General features: G+C 41.2%; 1 protein-coding gene across 4 annotated transcripts in view; it reads right to left on the reverse strand.

Moving 5' to 3' along the window:
* LOC149311635 (scm-like with four MBT domains protein 2) overlaps positions 1–15,398 on the reverse strand; it is an 87,891-nt gene extending 72,493 nt beyond the window's left edge. For 3 of the 4 annotated variants that reach the window (XM_089527512.1, XM_089527516.1, XM_089527515.1), the window contains exons 1-4: positions 15,291–15,398; positions 11,309–11,467; positions 5,858–5,952; positions 3,495–3,735 (exon numbers count right to left, since the gene is read on the reverse strand). In XM_089527512.1, coding sequence (XP_089383638.1) covers positions 3,495–3,735; positions 5,858–5,952; positions 11,309–11,414 — 442 coding nt within the window. In that variant the 5' untranslated portion in view covers positions 11,415–11,467; positions 15,291–15,398. Of the gene's footprint in view, positions 1–3,494; positions 3,736–5,857; positions 5,953–11,308; positions 11,468–15,290 lie in introns of those variants that run through there. The other variant, XM_089527514.1, reaches the window with a different exon arrangement.
* Between the last annotated feature and the right edge of the window lie 941 nt (positions 15,399–16,339).

Below are 16,339 nucleotides of genomic sequence, written 5' to 3' on the forward strand. Positions count from 1 at the left end.
CAAATCCCAGGATTCCACAGGATAGAGTGGGGTCAAATTGCATTGATTGTGCAGTGTGGCAGCAACCCTGATAAACTTTATATAAAGCCAACCCTAATTTAGTTGTATTTACATTGAAAGGGAGTGTTTATGTTAATTTCAAATTAGTGCTTGCATTTACATTGTATTATCACACCAGAAAGACTTATTAGACTGAAGTGGGGAAGGGGATCCAATAATGATTTTAATACCATTTCCCTATTTTGAGTTATGGAGACAGAGAAAAAGAATTAATTTTTGAAAAGTCTACTTTTCACCTACCCCACCAAAACCCCCCTGCCTTTCTTTTCTCAATCCCTTATAATCTCATATCCTTACTTCCCCACTTGACTTTTTTATCTGACTAATTCCAAGGTGGATCCCAGAAACTCAAAGCTTTCAAAGTTTCCAGTTTCCTGTAATTAAAAAAAACCCTATTTAATGTCAGGTACAGGACATTAAAGGACTGTCTCGAAGACATTCTATATTCCTCCATTCTAAGCTGCCATTACTATTTGTGACCTAAACCTTGTAATTCCCTGACATGAAGTACTGCTAAAGGATGGGTAGTTTTATTTTTCAAAAATTCCAACTGGATCATGGAAAATGTATTGCCTCTTTAGTATCATCGCTCATTAAATTAATGAGTAATTTAATTCTGGGGAAATGTTAATGCTGAAATTCCAACGACTTTAGCCAACGACTTTGATTTAAAAAACTAATCACGTTTCCTCTTTCCGTTGGAAAATTTCCAACTTAATTCATAACTTCATTTTAATTTGTTAGTTCCTCTCTCTCTGTCTCTCTGCATTTAACAACGCCATGTGACTCTACTAGAGTTATTAACATTCAGACAACAAATTGTCTGACAGCTCTCATGTGGTAACTCTTATATCAATTAGTTCTGTTTTCAGAAATATAAACACATGTGTGAATCTGTAGTAGTTTTTGTTACTACAGCCCATAGACCCATCAGTGCAAACAAACAACAAACAAAAATGGTATCATATCCAATAGGATACATTTTAACGTTCTATTAACATGACAAAATTGATAAACTCAATACAAAACCTTTAGACACTCTGGCCAATCACATGTTTTCAAAAAAGCAGAGATCTATAAATACAGCCATCAAAATTGAAAGCATAAGAAAATGGAAACTAATGAAAGAAAAATATCATTGGATACCTTTCGGAAGAAACTTTCAGATGGTCTCTAGGCGTTTCAAGATGTTTCTGCTTATTTATGCAAGACGTATCTGACCTGATAGTTGCGTTTCACGTGTGTGTATTGTTTGGATGGAAAGAAAACTTTGCTCAAACATGTTAAACTGCTCTTCTTTTTTTACAGTGTAAGAAACTATCCCTATTCTTTCCATGCTATTTCCACATCTGGTACCAAATATAAAGAAATAATATCCAGGTTTACATCTACTTTGTTAATTGTGGTATATCGGTACATACATACTGACTGAAGCTAACACTTATCCATCTGATGAAGTGGACCTTTGCTCATGCAAAAACATACCAATTAAATTTCTTAATCTCTAAGATGCCACAGGACTCTCTGCTATTTTTTACTATGACAAACTAAACACGGCTATCACTCTGGAAGCATCAATAACCACAGCCTGATCAACAAAAGAATAATCAGACAGGACAGACAAAAAGGGATAATCTTTTGCATTTACACAGTACTTTCAAATAGGAAAAAACTGCTTCAGAGTCATTATCTTATTTAAAACTTTCAACAGCCTTGTAAAATGAATCTGTATTATTATCCCTATACTGCATATGGAGAGACTGAGGCTGAAAGAGAGAAACCTAGCAGAGGTGGTGTGCAAAGCTAGGAGCATCCTAATTTTGTGATTCAGCTATGAGATATAGCACCCAGAATACACTAGAAACCCTCAACAATTCTTTCTACCCACAGGTCACACCTCACAATATATGTACACATGCCTCATGTTTGAAAGCCACAGCCTTCCTACAAAGAAAAAAATCTAAGGCATTAAACAAGCCAACCAAAAAACAAGCACAAGCTCTGATTCATATTTGGGCATTTGTTTACTATCTCCAGTAGATGCTCCTGAAGAAAATGTTGTCGTTTTGCTTTGTATGATTTCATTCTCAAATATAATAAGCTAACAGTATCCTCTAGGGTTTGGTTCCAGGACCCTCATGGATACCAAATCTATGGATGGTCAAGTCTCATTGTGTACAATGCAATATAAAAATGGTATTTAAAATGGCAGAATCAAGGTTTGCATTTTGGGAAAACATTTTTTCAAATATTTTCAAGCCATAGATGGTTGAATCCATGGATGCAGAAACCATGGATACAGAAGGCTGATTGTGATTCTTTAACATATCTGAAATTAATGAGGATAGGTTGGATGAGGAATACAGGATGCTGCCTTACACTGAGTCAGACCTCCTGACTCACAAGATACATGTAGCTCAATATTATCTCAGCTAATTTCAAGCAGGGATCTAACTGCAGATGGCAGTTTGCTATCATATGAGCAACTCCCAGTTGCAAATAGGAGTCTTTCCTCGTCCTGTCTAGAGACTGGGGGAAAGGGGTATTGAACCTGAGATCTTCTGCATGCAAAGCAGGTATTCTAACATTGAATACAGACTTTCTGGAGAGATTTCTTTTTGGTAAGCAGTCTTCTAGTTCTTTGTGGGGGTTTTTTGGACTATGTGGCCATGTTCTAGAAGAGTTTATTCCTGATGTTTCTCCAACATCTGTGGTTGGCATCTTCAGAGAGTGTTGGCATGGAAGAGAGTGGGGTATATATATGTGTGTAACCCTGTGTAGGGAGGAGTGATGTTAATCTGAGTATCTTCCACTCCAGAATTCTCTGAAGATGCCAGCAACAGATGCTGGCAAAATGTCTGGAATAAACTCTTCTAGAACATGACCACATAGCCTGAAAAACCCACAAAAAACTATGGATGCCAGCCATGAAAGCCTTCAACTTCACAGTCTTCTAGTTCATCAGTAGCCCATTGTCCATCAGACATTAGACTTCTGCTTCCTTCAAGCCTAGTCAGCGCAGACAATGATGATGAATTATAAGAACTGTAATGCTGAGGGCTTCCATATCAGTGGACAGTAGAGAAGCTCCAGCGTTTACTATAAATTTTAAAGGAGTTGTCCAAAGTGCTGAACCCTAACCCCAAACAGTTTCACAGTCTTGGATAGTTTCTTTAGAGTTCAGATTGTAAACCAGAATGGATTTAACACCCCACTCTGACATGGCAGCCAACAGCTACTACTGGATGGGAGTAGCTCCAACAGCTTTCATAGACTCACAAATTGCATCCCCCCAAATCAACCTGTTAGAAATGAAATTTGCTTGTCAAAAGTCAAATTTGCAAGTGGAATGAAGACAGTATACCATTCCAGAACATTAACCAGAAGAATTTGGGGACTTTGCTATCATCTGAAAAGGAATGCACCGGACTCACCTTTGGGAGGTATCAGTACTTTGTTGTTTTGGGTGCACCAGCCTACAGGGTGGAGGTCCGCCGTCATCACGTCACACCAGAAATCGGCTCGGCGGTCATCTTCATAGCCACAGTAACGCAGCAGCAATAGCTGTCCGCATGTTGTAATGATTGTGGCCACCCAGTATGTCTCTGAATCATGCTTGTTGGCCACCTCTAGCTTCATGCCTGGTTGGAAGCTGCTCTGGAGGCTGATTTCAACCTTATGAAAATGGAGATGTATCATTATTTGTTTAAATGTAACCCCACCTTTCTCCCAGGTTTGAGATGAAAAGCAGGTCCCAACTGAAAACCTTCCAGTGCAGATGGCTTCAATAAAAACACAGGGGCTGAGATCCTACATCACAGGAGCATAGCATAAATCAATGCTCCTTCAACTATCTAGTGTGGGGGACATATTGGCGCGTTACAGACTGCCCAGAATGGGCGGTTTCGCACCACTGCCAGTTGCAGCACAGAGGAGCCGCAGCAGCCAAACCGCAGGGCTCCTCCGCGCTGCAAATAAGAAGCGCCAAAATGGCGGTTTTCTTTGCGGCGTGGATATGATGCCGCAAGGCGCCAATGGCGCATTCGCAGCATCATATGCACTGTGCAACGTGTGGACGCAGCGCGTCCACTACATAAAGATGGCACCCCCTGTGTGGAATGGGCGCCGCCATTTTGTACGGACTCGGTCCGTATTAGGATTAGGGGCATTTGGAAGGGACGTCCCTTTCTAACCCTAAAACGGACCCAGTCCGTACATTATGCCCGTCTGTAACGGGCCATAGTTACTTTTCCGCAATGGGCCAGGGACTGGTATCATTTGTTCCTGTTGCCTACTCTCGTTTCTTTCTTTTCTGGAAACTTGCAGGGACCAGCAGCCAATGACTCAGGGACCAGCACTAGTCTGTGGACCACCACTTTGAGTAGTCCTAGCAAAAATAGCCACTAGCGGAGTTGTTTTCCACTTGCATTACAGCAGGGGTTCCGAACCTGTTCATTCAAAAATTGAATGAAATTAAAGAATAAGAATATATTCTTATATATACTCCTAAACACCATTAATTTGTAAGACATAGGGTAGGCCTCTCAGGGGCTCCACCATAGAAATAAGAGTTCGATGAGTCAAAAAGGTCAGGAACCTCTGCATTACAGAATCCTTATAAGGGCTATCACTGTAGGGTAATATATCTGGGTCTCTGTTAAGTGTGCATGGCTAACACCCCCTTGTTAAATGACAACGATCAATACAATGCAGATTAATAAATGTTCTAAATTTGGTCTTTGTAGGCTCCACAGTGCAGCCTCAGGATGCATTGCAGAATAAGCTGAGACCCATTACATGTTACATTTATAGTTGTTCTGCATACATGTTCGGTATGTAGATCTCGGCTTCATTCCTCATCAGCCGGATACAGCCATTGCACATTGTCCAATAAAAAAAAATTCTGCATGTGTAACACAACTTACAACAGTGTTTGTCATTAACAGGATGCTGGCAAATAAGTAACACACATTAAAATATGGATGAAAGTGCCTATAAAAGTTGAATCTCCCCGATCCAAAATACATGGGACCAGAAGTGTTTTGGATTTTGGTGTTTTTCATATTTTGGAATATTTGCATATACATAATGAGATATCTTGGAGAGGAGACCCAAGTCTAAACATGAAATTGATTTATGTTTCGTATACATTTTATACACATAGCCTGATGGGAATTTTATATACAATATTTTAAATAATTTAGTGCATGAAACAAAGTGTATGTACACTGAACTGTCAGAAACTGTCACTACCTTGGTCACCCAAGTGAACAATTTTGGATTCTTTTGTATTTCTGAACTCCAGGTAAGGGAGAATCAACCTGCACTCTTAAAACACTAGTGTAAACAATTTGAAAACTTTATACTCATAATAAATAAGCAGGAAACTATTTTAAAATCCAGCACATCCATTTAAAAAATTATGACCATAAGAGGCTGGCAGTTGCTGGAGGTCGATCTGTGTTGCTCCCCTTGCCCAGCCAACATGAAGAAAACTACATGCGTTCTTTAGAACAGTCTACCAGTGTCACAGACTCTAGATGTGCTGGACTATAAGGCCCATCATTCCCATCACAGAGGGTCCTGAGCAAGATGCCTTGATTGGGATCCCTCTCTGGGTGGACCCAACTCCTTCTGAGGTCTTGGCTGCAGATACCAGGGAGTAAGTCACTTTGAACACAACATAAACTACTTCTGAACAGACAGACACAGGGTTGCACATTGACCATATCTAAACACCAGCCTCCACGTTTTCAGGTTGGCCATGAGGACTAGAAACCCCAGTTAAAGTACGTACGTGCTTAAATGAAGAGTGAGGGGCAGCACTAGATCCCGTCTCTTCCAAGTATTCATCCCAGTTGAAATCAACATCCTCAGAATTGGAACTTTCATCTACTTAAAAAAAAGAAAGAAAAGCAAACAGTGAAGGTTAAAGTCTCTCTGGCTGCTAGAAAATCAAAAGCTGCAATGCTCATGTAGCAACATATTTGGATTGCTGTGCTGAACCGTGTTTCAACAACCCTCCTTGCATGTCTAATGTGTTTAGTGATGTGATTTCAGAAGCTTATTTACTCCAAAAGCAAGGCAATGCTATGTTCGCCCTGTCTTGGCACACATATGTGGTTCTGCAAAAAATAGGAGGTGTTTAGGTTATCCTTAAAGAGTTCAAGTCATGTGGGGATATTTATACCTCTGAAAAGAACATCAGCCTCCCTAAAGACTTTGTTTGGAGAAAAAGACACCATTACTTTTTTTTCCTTATGAAGAGGGCCTATTCCAGAGGTGTATTTCTTTTTTTTTTTCCTTCTTTTTTTTAAAAAGCAGATATTCTAACGGTAGAAATCATTCCACACTTTAAAAAAATAAATAAAAAGCCAAACCAACACAAAGCCTGGTTTGCTCTTTGTATAACTAGCCATTCTCCTACAGAAATCAATAGCTGTTTTCTACTATAAGTTGAGTCTCCCTTATCCAAAATTCCCAAATCCAAAATATTCCAAAATCCAAAATTGTGCACATGGTTGTTCTGAAGGCTCAGTAAGCAAAAGCTTTGTTTCATGAACAAAATTATTTAAAAGACACTGTGTATAAAATTACCATCAATCTATGTGTATAAGGTATATAGGAAACATAAATGAATTTCATGTTTAGACTTGAGTCTCATCTCTCTCTCTCTCTCTCCCTCCCTCTCTCTCTCTCTCTCTCTCTCTCTATATATATATATATATATATATATGCAAATAGTCCAGAATCCCTGCAAAAATCCAAAATCCAAAACACTTCTAGCCCCAGGCATTTCAGATATGGGAAATGTGTTCCATTACATGTCTTCATAATTCACTCACAGGGTTTCTTAGCCCCTCTGCTATGTAGCTAAGTACATGTAAAGTTACGTAATATAGACCATGATAAAGATTCTGACCTATAGTGCTAAGATTCCACTTTTAAGCACCATAGTTGTACCCAATGCAATCCTGGGATTTATAGTTTGGTAAAACTCCAGAGCTCTGGCTTTCTAAATGCCCCTCCCTAAACTGGAAATCCCAGGATTCACAAGATGTAACCATGGCAGTCAAAGTAGAATCTTTGCATAGTGTAAAAGTGTCCTAGGAGAATCCAGTGTCTCCTGTACTAGTGTAATCTCAATTGCACTAACACCAGTGCAAGAGCCATTCTGGCTGCTTTCATCCAATGTTTACTGTTTACTTCATCTGATCTTTACAGAACTGTTCCATCTCCAAAAATGAGCTCCTTCTGTTTTTACCAAGACTACCTGATAAACATTACCATTCAAATGCCTAATAAACAGGGGTCTGGAGTTGCTATGCCACATTTTTTACTTCAAGTCCTCCATTTTTCTAGTGTCCCTCTCCAATTTCTCCATAAATGACAAATGTATATTAATAAGTGGTAACAAATTTACTGTTGTAAAATGGCAGCACAAAGCATTTCATTCCCACCACATGAATGATCAGGCTATGTAGACTGAGAGAACATAAAATATATTTGTTGGATTAAAATTTCAGAATTTTAACTAGTTTATCCTATCTCCTTCCTGGTACCCAGCTTGCACATGCAATTCCAAAACTCCCTGCACCGACATTCCTATGGTCATCCACCCATCTGGTCTCAGGCGACATCTTTCCTCCTGTCTTTGTCCCTCCATGACCATAGTTAAAACTGAACTTGTCATTTCATCACCATAGCCATAAGTTTGCATGACCATACCCATAAATTTCTATGGCTATTCATGCAGTTTAATTACAAAAGTCCTTCCTGAGCACCAGTTCACTCCATGCATCTGAGGAAGCAGACCAAGCCTATGGACTTTATCACATGGGGGAAACTGGGCAAAATTTGGGGTTTAAACAGTGATTATCCCTTGAAAAATGTGATGTCACACTTACATACATTCTTTATTACGGTCAAAGACCAGCATGATATCACACTTAAGATTTTCACATGACTTTACTATTAAACAGGCAATAAAGAGGCAATAAACAGCATGAGGAAATCCTAAAAATGATTTGTTGCTGTTTATTGCCTCTTTACTTCCTATTTAATAGCAATGTGTGTGAAAATCTTAGGTGCAATATCGCTCAGGATCATCTCTGTTTAAACACCTGATTTCCCCTCAAATGCCCCATGTAATAAAGTCCTATGAAAGCTTATGCTACAACTTATTTCGCTCAGTTTAGTCTCAAAGGTGCTACAAGATGCCTTTGCATATTCAGGACCAAAGTATCTCAAAGATGCATTCTTACTGAGAAAATCCAGTGTTCATTAGCTATTGTGAGGACTGCAACTAAGCTCCGAGAAAGCAGGGAAACATAGCAGGCATTATAACCATCATCTCTCTTCATTAAAAATCCCAGCATTTCAACATTGCAAACCCTGACTCCATTATATTGGTGCTAGATATCTAATAAAAAATTGTCAATTTTCAAATGAGAGGTGCAGGATGAGCAAGCAATTGCATGAGTAGGCAAGGGAAGACGCAAACTCATAGATGTCTTAGGGGTATCAGTATTGATGTTGGAAGGTTTCTTTTTAAAAAATACAAATTACACTAAAGGCATTTGGAAAGCATTAAAAGGGGAATTTAACCAGTTCTTCTCCTGGTGCATTCATTTACTTGATATTTGCTTTAGGGGTGGAAAGCTTGCTGACACAAGATGAATTTACTGCAGCTTGAAGGAAATGTTTGAAACTGGATCTTGAACACTCATCTAAGGTCCAGTTCCATTTTTACAAGAAAACAGTTTTAAAGAAGGCTCTCTCTGCTGTCGGAAAGGAAAAGAAAGAGGGAAAAAAATCCAACCAACCATTTTTATTGCTTCTCTTTTTGATCCTAAAAGTCTCTTGAGGCAGTCTCAGCTCAGTTTTAGCAGTGTATTGAATGGCTAGCGCCAAGCCTTTAAAGTGCCTTTTTGTCACGGCAACTTCAAGAAGACCTTTGCCTGCAAAAGCATCCATCATCCATGCTACCAGCTGATTAAAAGGACTTTCCGACCCAATTACAGAACTTGGCCAGATAGTTTTATGAACTGTCATGCAATTATTGCAGTAGACTGGATTAATTTTTTTAAAGGAGAAAAGGGGGCAATTATTTTGCAAACATTCTGATGAAAGGAGATACTTTAGGAAAAGGATCCAAACTGTATTGCTCATGCAGCCAGGGAGGGAGAAAGGCAGGATATATAAATCCAATAAATAAAGTGAAAAGGGACTTTTGTATGGTTTTTGAGGCTCCTGCCTTTCCCAACAGCATTTCTTCAAAATGCTTCAAAACAGATAATGACTTCTCCAGAGGCTCCAAGAATTACACAGAGAGAAAGCATTCTAAATGTCCTTCTCACAAGAGAAAAGGTGTCAAAGTGCAAAATTTAAAAATTCAAATTGATCAGTATTTCCCATCCAGTTTTAAGAAAAGTATGGGGCCACAGGAGCCTCTGAAGTGTTTAAGAGTAGTAGTAGTAGTCGTCGTCGTCGTTCCTGATGCAAAAACATGAAGACTTCTTGAGGAATCCAAAGAGGCCTGTGACCTCACTGGAATGGAGACATACTGGATTGCAAAACAGGTATCCCTGTTGAGATGCAAATGGATTTTAAATTTCTTGGACTTTGAAAATCTTCCTATCGCTGCATAGCCAGAAGGACGAAGATCCTGCCTGCCCAAAATATATCCTCCCCAGTATAGCTTCTTTACTAAGAAATGAAACAACATGCAGGCATCTGACTAATGTCTCCAATTGTGTTTTTTTCCTCCTGTTTGGTTTGTAACATCTTGCCTGATGAAGAAGCCCATGGAGATTCAAAAGCTTGCAACAAGTATTGTGCAATTCAGCTGGCCAGTAAAGGTATCACTGATGGATTTTTGTTAGCATTTGTTAAATGGCCAACACAGTTTCCCTTGCATGTTTTCAGTAGTAGTAATAGTAACAATAATAATAATAATATGTACCTGCCCACCTCAATTTTAGGGATAGGGTATATTCATAAAACAAAAGGAGCCAGTGTGATGTAATGGTACTAGGACTCCTGGGGACTAGGATTCAAATACCTGCTCTGCCATGGAAACCCACTGGCTGCTCTTGGGCAAGTTACACTTGTTCCACCTCAGTGGAAACCAATGGCAAACCCCTTCTGGAATATGCTGCCTCTGAGTGTGGTGGAATCTCTTCTTTGGAGGTTTGTAAGCAGATGTTGGATAGCCATTTGTTTGAAGTGCTTGGAATGTGTGTTCTTGCATGGCAGAATGGGATTGGATTGGATGGCCCTTGAGGGGTCTCTTTGAATTCTATGACTCTATAATTCTAAATCTTGCCAAGAAAACCTGTGGTAGGTTCACTCTAGGGTCGCCATGAGACAGAAATTACTTGAAGGCACACAACAACAGGAAAACAATAGAGCAAATCCCACTCCCCATTTTCCCAGGAAGGAACAAGTCCCAATAATGGACAGCTGTCCAGGGTGCTGAACCCTATTCCCACAATAGAATCAGCACATTAGACAACATTTTTCCAGCTTAGACTAAAACTCATGACCCTGCTGACACTGGAGTATGGATGTTAATCTTCTACTATTTTGTCCTTACATACAAAAACAAATAAGAACTGGTGTTTTCCACTTGTTGCAGGGAAACGTAAATGTTGCTTTGCAGGATTTTCCTTATATTTCAGAGCCCCAAAGTGTTCCAGGGGAATTATTCTGGGGAGCAACACACACAATTTTTGTTGTTGTTGTTATTGTTGGTGTCCTCTCTCCCACAGGGGATAATTTTTTAAAAAAATATTTGATTCTCATGTGGGGGAACGGCTCCAGCAATGATTTCCCTCCCTCTGGGTGAGCCCTGGGACTCTTTCACACTGCAGAACTGCAGTGCCACAATTCCTCTTGACCTGTTTTGGAATCCAGGGATTTGCAGTATAAATTTAGAATTTTCAGCCAGAGAGATCGAATGCCTCACCAAACTAAAAATTCCAGGGTTCCACAGAATGCATCTCTGGCAGTTCATGTGGAATCATAGGACCATGACTGCACATTGTAAAGGGCACCACACCTCAACTCCCCACTAGCTTCTGAATGCCCTAGTTTAGCATGCAGCCTTAGGGAATAACTCAGATCAGTGCTTCTCCAAGCACTATCACAGACCTCTTTGTGCTAGCCACTATGGTGTGGGGCTTAAACTCTAACCACTACACTACACACTGGTTCATAACACCAATGTATAGAAAAATCAACCCACCTGAATCAAACTGCTCTGTATTCCCATTGGCTGGGCTTGGATTCTTCTCTGCAGAGTGATGCTGAGTCTCTTGCATGCTGAAGATCACAGACCCCCTTGTCTCCATCACTCAGATAAAGGCCTTCACTGTCTCCTAATTCATCCTGGAGCATGGGCTTCCTGTAAGATGATAGCATACAGACTGAAAAGGTTAATAATTATAATGTCTTCTCCTCCAAACATTCTTTCCCACATTACCTAGGTTTCTTTCACACTACATAATTATAGTACTTCAATACCTGGAATCCATTGTTTTGTGGGATTTTTTTTTTTTTAAAAAAAAACACAAATCATTTTATACTGTTTTAATACATTTTTCTTGTAAAAAAAATCCAAAAAACAAAAATTTTTTTATATTTAAAATTAAGATTGATAAGGGTTTCAGATGCACCTTGTTTTTACTATTGTATTTTCTGGCGTATAAGACTACTTTTTAACCCAGGAAATGGTACATGTTGCGAACCACCTTAGGCCCCATGCTGGGAGAAAGGTGATAAATGTAAATAAAATATTTTTAAAGTAAAAATAATTTAGAATTCTTCCAGAAAGCTCTGTGACTCAACACACTACAAATTCCAGAATTGCCTAGAATACAGCCATGGCAGCTAAAGTGGTGTTGGAGTGGAGAATTAAAAAGACCTCAGCCGGATTTGGACAGAATTGTCTTTGGAGGTTTTTAAGCAGAGGCTGGATGGCCATCTGTTGGGAGTACTTTGACTGTGTATTCCTGCATGGCAAGGGGTTTGGATAGAGCCTAGAAAAGATACTTTTTTGGACAACAACTCCCAGAATCCCCCAGCGGACAGGCAGAAATTATGACTGGGGGTTCTGGAAACTGAAGTCTAAAAATAACTTTTCCAAGCACAGGATTTCAAGAAGAAAAATGAGGGTGAGCAGAAAGAAGGAAGAGAGAGAGAAAAGGGGGAGGGAAGAAGGGAGGGAGAGAGAGAGTAAAGAAAGAAAGAATGGAAGGAAGAAAGGAAGGAGGGGAGGGAGGAGGGGAGGGAGGAAAGAAGGGTTGAAGGAAGGACGGGAGAAAGAGGGGTAGGGAAAGAAAGAAGGAGGGAAGAGGAAGGAAGGAAGGAAGCGAGGGTAGGACGAAGGAAAGAAATAAGAAAGGAAGGAACAGATTAATAGATGGATTGGATTATCGATCATTTTGGGTGCCTTTATCTTTACTTGGCGTGCAAGTCTCCTCTTCCCTAAACTCAGGGAAACCCAGATGAAGTCTCTCTCTCGGTTTTAACCTCCTTCCGACCAGTCCGTTGCTGGGTTTAGGCCCACCGCTTGCCTCCTCCTCAGGGTGTATCCACACTGCAGCAGTAAAGCAGTTTGAGCCCACTTTAACCGTCAGGGCGCCATCCTTTGCAATCTGGGGATTTGTAGTTTGTATCTTTAGCCTGGCCTGTCAGAGAGCTCTGGGGCCACAACAAACTACAGTTCCTAGAATCCCACAGCACTGTGCCATGGCAGTGAAAGCGGTGTCAAACCGGGCTGTTTCTGCAGTGTGGATGCAGCCAGAGAAGGCTAAATTTTTCACAGGACGACAGTTCCAACCGTTTCACAGCACTGAGCAATGGCGGTTAAAGCGGTGTCAAGCTGAATCATTGCTGCGGTGCGGATGCAGCCCCAGTTAGAGAAAAGGAACTAAAGCCATGAAAAGGAACGAGGAGGGGGAGGGGGGAGGGAACTCGTTCACTTGAAAGTTTGGGAAAGTCAACAGATGAATCAATGAACTTCTCGTTTAGAGCTATATTAGAATGTCTTCTGGAATTCATAGAATCATAGAGTTGGAAGAGACTGCAAGGGCCATCCAGTCCAACCCCATTCTGCCATGCAGGAAATCACAATCAAAGCATCCCCAACAGATGGCCATCCAGCCTCTGCTTAAAGACCTCCAAGGAAGGAGACTCCACTACACTCCGAGGGAGTTTGTTCCACTGTCGAACAGCCCTTACTGTCAGGAAGGTCCTCCTAATGTCGAGCTGGAATCTCTTTTCCTGGAGCTTGTATCCATTGCTCTGGGTCCTAGTCTCTGGAGCAGCAGAAAACAAGCTTGCTCCCTCCTCAATATGACATCCCTTCAAATTAAACAGGGCTATCATATCACCTCTTAACCTTCTCTTCTCCAGGCTAAACATCCCCAGCTCCCTAAGTCGTTCCTCATAGGACATGGCTTCCAGACCCTTCACCATTTTCGTCGCTCTCCTTTAGACACATAGTTCCAGTTTGTCAACATCCTTTTTAAATTGTGGTGCCCAGAACTGGACACAGTATTCCAGGTGGGGGCTGACCAAACCAGAACAGAGTGGGACTAATACTTCCCTTGATCTAGATACTATACTTCTGTTGATGCAGCCTAGAATTGCATTGGCCTTTTTAGCTGCCGCATCGCACTGTTGACTCATGTTCAACTTGTGGTCTACTTGGACTCCCAGATCCCTTTCACATGTAGTCTCATTCAGCCAGGTGTCCCCCATCCTATATCTGTGCATTTCATTTTTTCCGCCCTAAGTGCAGTACCTTACATTTCTCCCTGTCGAAGTCTTTGTCTCAAAAGACCCAGTTAATTCTTATTCTCATAAGGTCATGGCAGAGGATGGGACCATCATCTCAAAGGGACTAACTCTTTTTTGGAAAAGTAACAGAGAAAACCGTCCGTTTATTGATCTGGCTCCGAGCCAAGCTTGAAAAACCAAGACATGTGAATAGCAGACTCTTGACTCGCGTGTGCCGACTCGGAAAAGAGGGAACTCACGCACCCGTGTCAGCCTGCTACAGCAAAGAGGGGTGCATCTACACTGCAGAAATGATACGGTTTGACACCACTTTTAGGGCTGTAACGCCGTCCTGTGGCATCCTGGGATCTGTAGTTTTCACAAGGGCTTTAGCCTTCTCTGCCAAAGAGGGCTGGCGCCTCAACCAAACCCCAGACCCCAAGCTCCTGTCGGAGGGAGCCGTGGGAGTTCAAGTGGTGTCAAACTGCATTATTTCGACAGTGTAGATGCGATTCTGAGAGACATGCAGTGGATTGCAATCCAAAACTGCCCTGAAAAGCTGAGATCCGAAGGGAAAACTTGCTCCAGAGGAAACGCACACAAAAGCAGGATCAAATGCATCCACACTGAACTACTCTGGTTTGACAGAGCTTTAACTACCATGGCTCTATGCTCTGGAATTCTGTAGCTGTAGAACTACAGTTCCCAGGATTCCAGAGCATAGAGCCATGGCAATTAAAGCACTGCAAACCAGATTAGCTCTGCAGTGTGGATGCAGTTGCTGGGCAGAGCCCAGAAAACAAAAACAACCTAAAGCCACTTTGCAACAACTTGCTACAGAGCCTCCTTTTAGCCTGGATTGCAAAGAAATCCTCCAAAAGTGGCTGAGAGAGTGTGACCCCTGGGCTTTCCGAGGCTCCCAGGAAAACACCGTTTGACCCATGCACAAAAACCATATATATATATATATATATGTAATATATATGTGTGTCTGTGTGTATAATAAAATCATTATACACACACACACACACACACACACACACACACACACACATATTTGTTCCTAGCTGCAGAGAAAACCAGAAAGCCATGCCAGCAGCCTTCAAACTGGGTTCCCTTTCCAAGCGATCGCACGATACAGAGTTGCAAATGTTTCCAAATCCGGAAATACATCTATACATATGTATCTCCAGCATTTCAGAAAAGAGAATGTCAGCAATTCTCCCGGTTTGGGGGGTGTCTTCTTTCCCCCTTCTGTGCAATGGATTCCTTGCAAGAGACCCGGTCAGTTCACTGCCCAACGAAACATTGCACAAAAATCCCCCCAAATCTTGGCAGAGGATGCCTTTTTCCTTTGCCTCCCTCTGCAAGAAAGCAAAAAATGGATTTAAAATCCCCGATAAAGGTGCATTTCAGCCCAAAGGGCTGGATGTGGAAGGTCTTACCTGCCTGAAGTTTTTCCCCTCTGCCTCCCTTTGCCACCCTTCTTCTCCTCTTCCGAACCAGAACCGCTTTCGTCCCTCTTCTCCGCTGCCTCCTTTACTCCTCGCATTCCAATATGGCATCCGCGCACTGCGCATGCCTCCCACTTTTTAAGTCACTTTTTTGGGTGGCCTCTAGGATGTGTGTGTGTGTGTGTGTGAATTGCCTCTTGCAACCCTTTATTATTACTTTAGTATGTTACTATTTTATTCTTTATTATTGTTTATTATTTCCTCCCCCCCCAAAATTCCTCCTCTGCTTTTGCAAAAATAAAATAAAATTGCAACTCTTCCTAGCAAAGATCTGGGTGTTTTTACTTGGAAATCAGCCTCAGGACTGTGATCCAAAACACACTGCAGAAACAATCCAGTTTGAGAACACTTAAACTGGCTCAAGGCTAGGGGATCCTGGGAGCTGTAGTTTTATGGTGGCACCAGAACTCTTTGCACAAAGAAGGCTCAATGTCTCCCAAAACTACAGTTCCCGGGATTCCCTAGTCTTGAGCCAGGGCAGTTAAAAGTGGTCTCAAACTGGATTGTTTCTGCAGTGTGGATTAGACCCTTGAGTGCTCTGGTAACGCAACAGTGGTTTTAAATTAGATATGTAGTTTAATAACTTTTTAGGGGGGGGAATAGATTGTTTTTATGCTGTATGTTATTTTAATGTTGTAAACTGCCCGGATTGGTTCGCCACAGGGCGGTATATAAATAAAAATTTATTATTATTATTATTATTATTATTATTAACAAACTATACATCCCAGAGTCCCATAGCATGGAGCCATGATAGTCAAAGTGATCTCAAATTGGATTGTTTCTGCAGTGTGCTTTGGACCCAAGAAGCATGAATTTGCATTGAGACATTGAGCCTTCTCTGATAGCTCTGGGGGCACATGAAACTACAATTCCCAGGGGTTTCCTAACACTGGATTATTTCTGCAGTGTGTGTTCGGCCAGTGTGTTAAAACTGGGGTTTGTGTGTGTTGTTGTGCCTTCCAGGCCTTTCTGACTTA

The sequence above is a fragment of the Sceloporus occidentalis genome, unplaced genomic scaffold (assembly GCF_023333645.1).
Source record: "Sceloporus occidentalis isolate IW3139 unplaced genomic scaffold, rSceOcc1.0.p SCAF_5, whole genome shotgun sequence".
Classification (NCBI taxonomy): domain Eukaryota; kingdom Metazoa; phylum Chordata; class Lepidosauria; order Squamata; family Phrynosomatidae; genus Sceloporus; species Sceloporus occidentalis.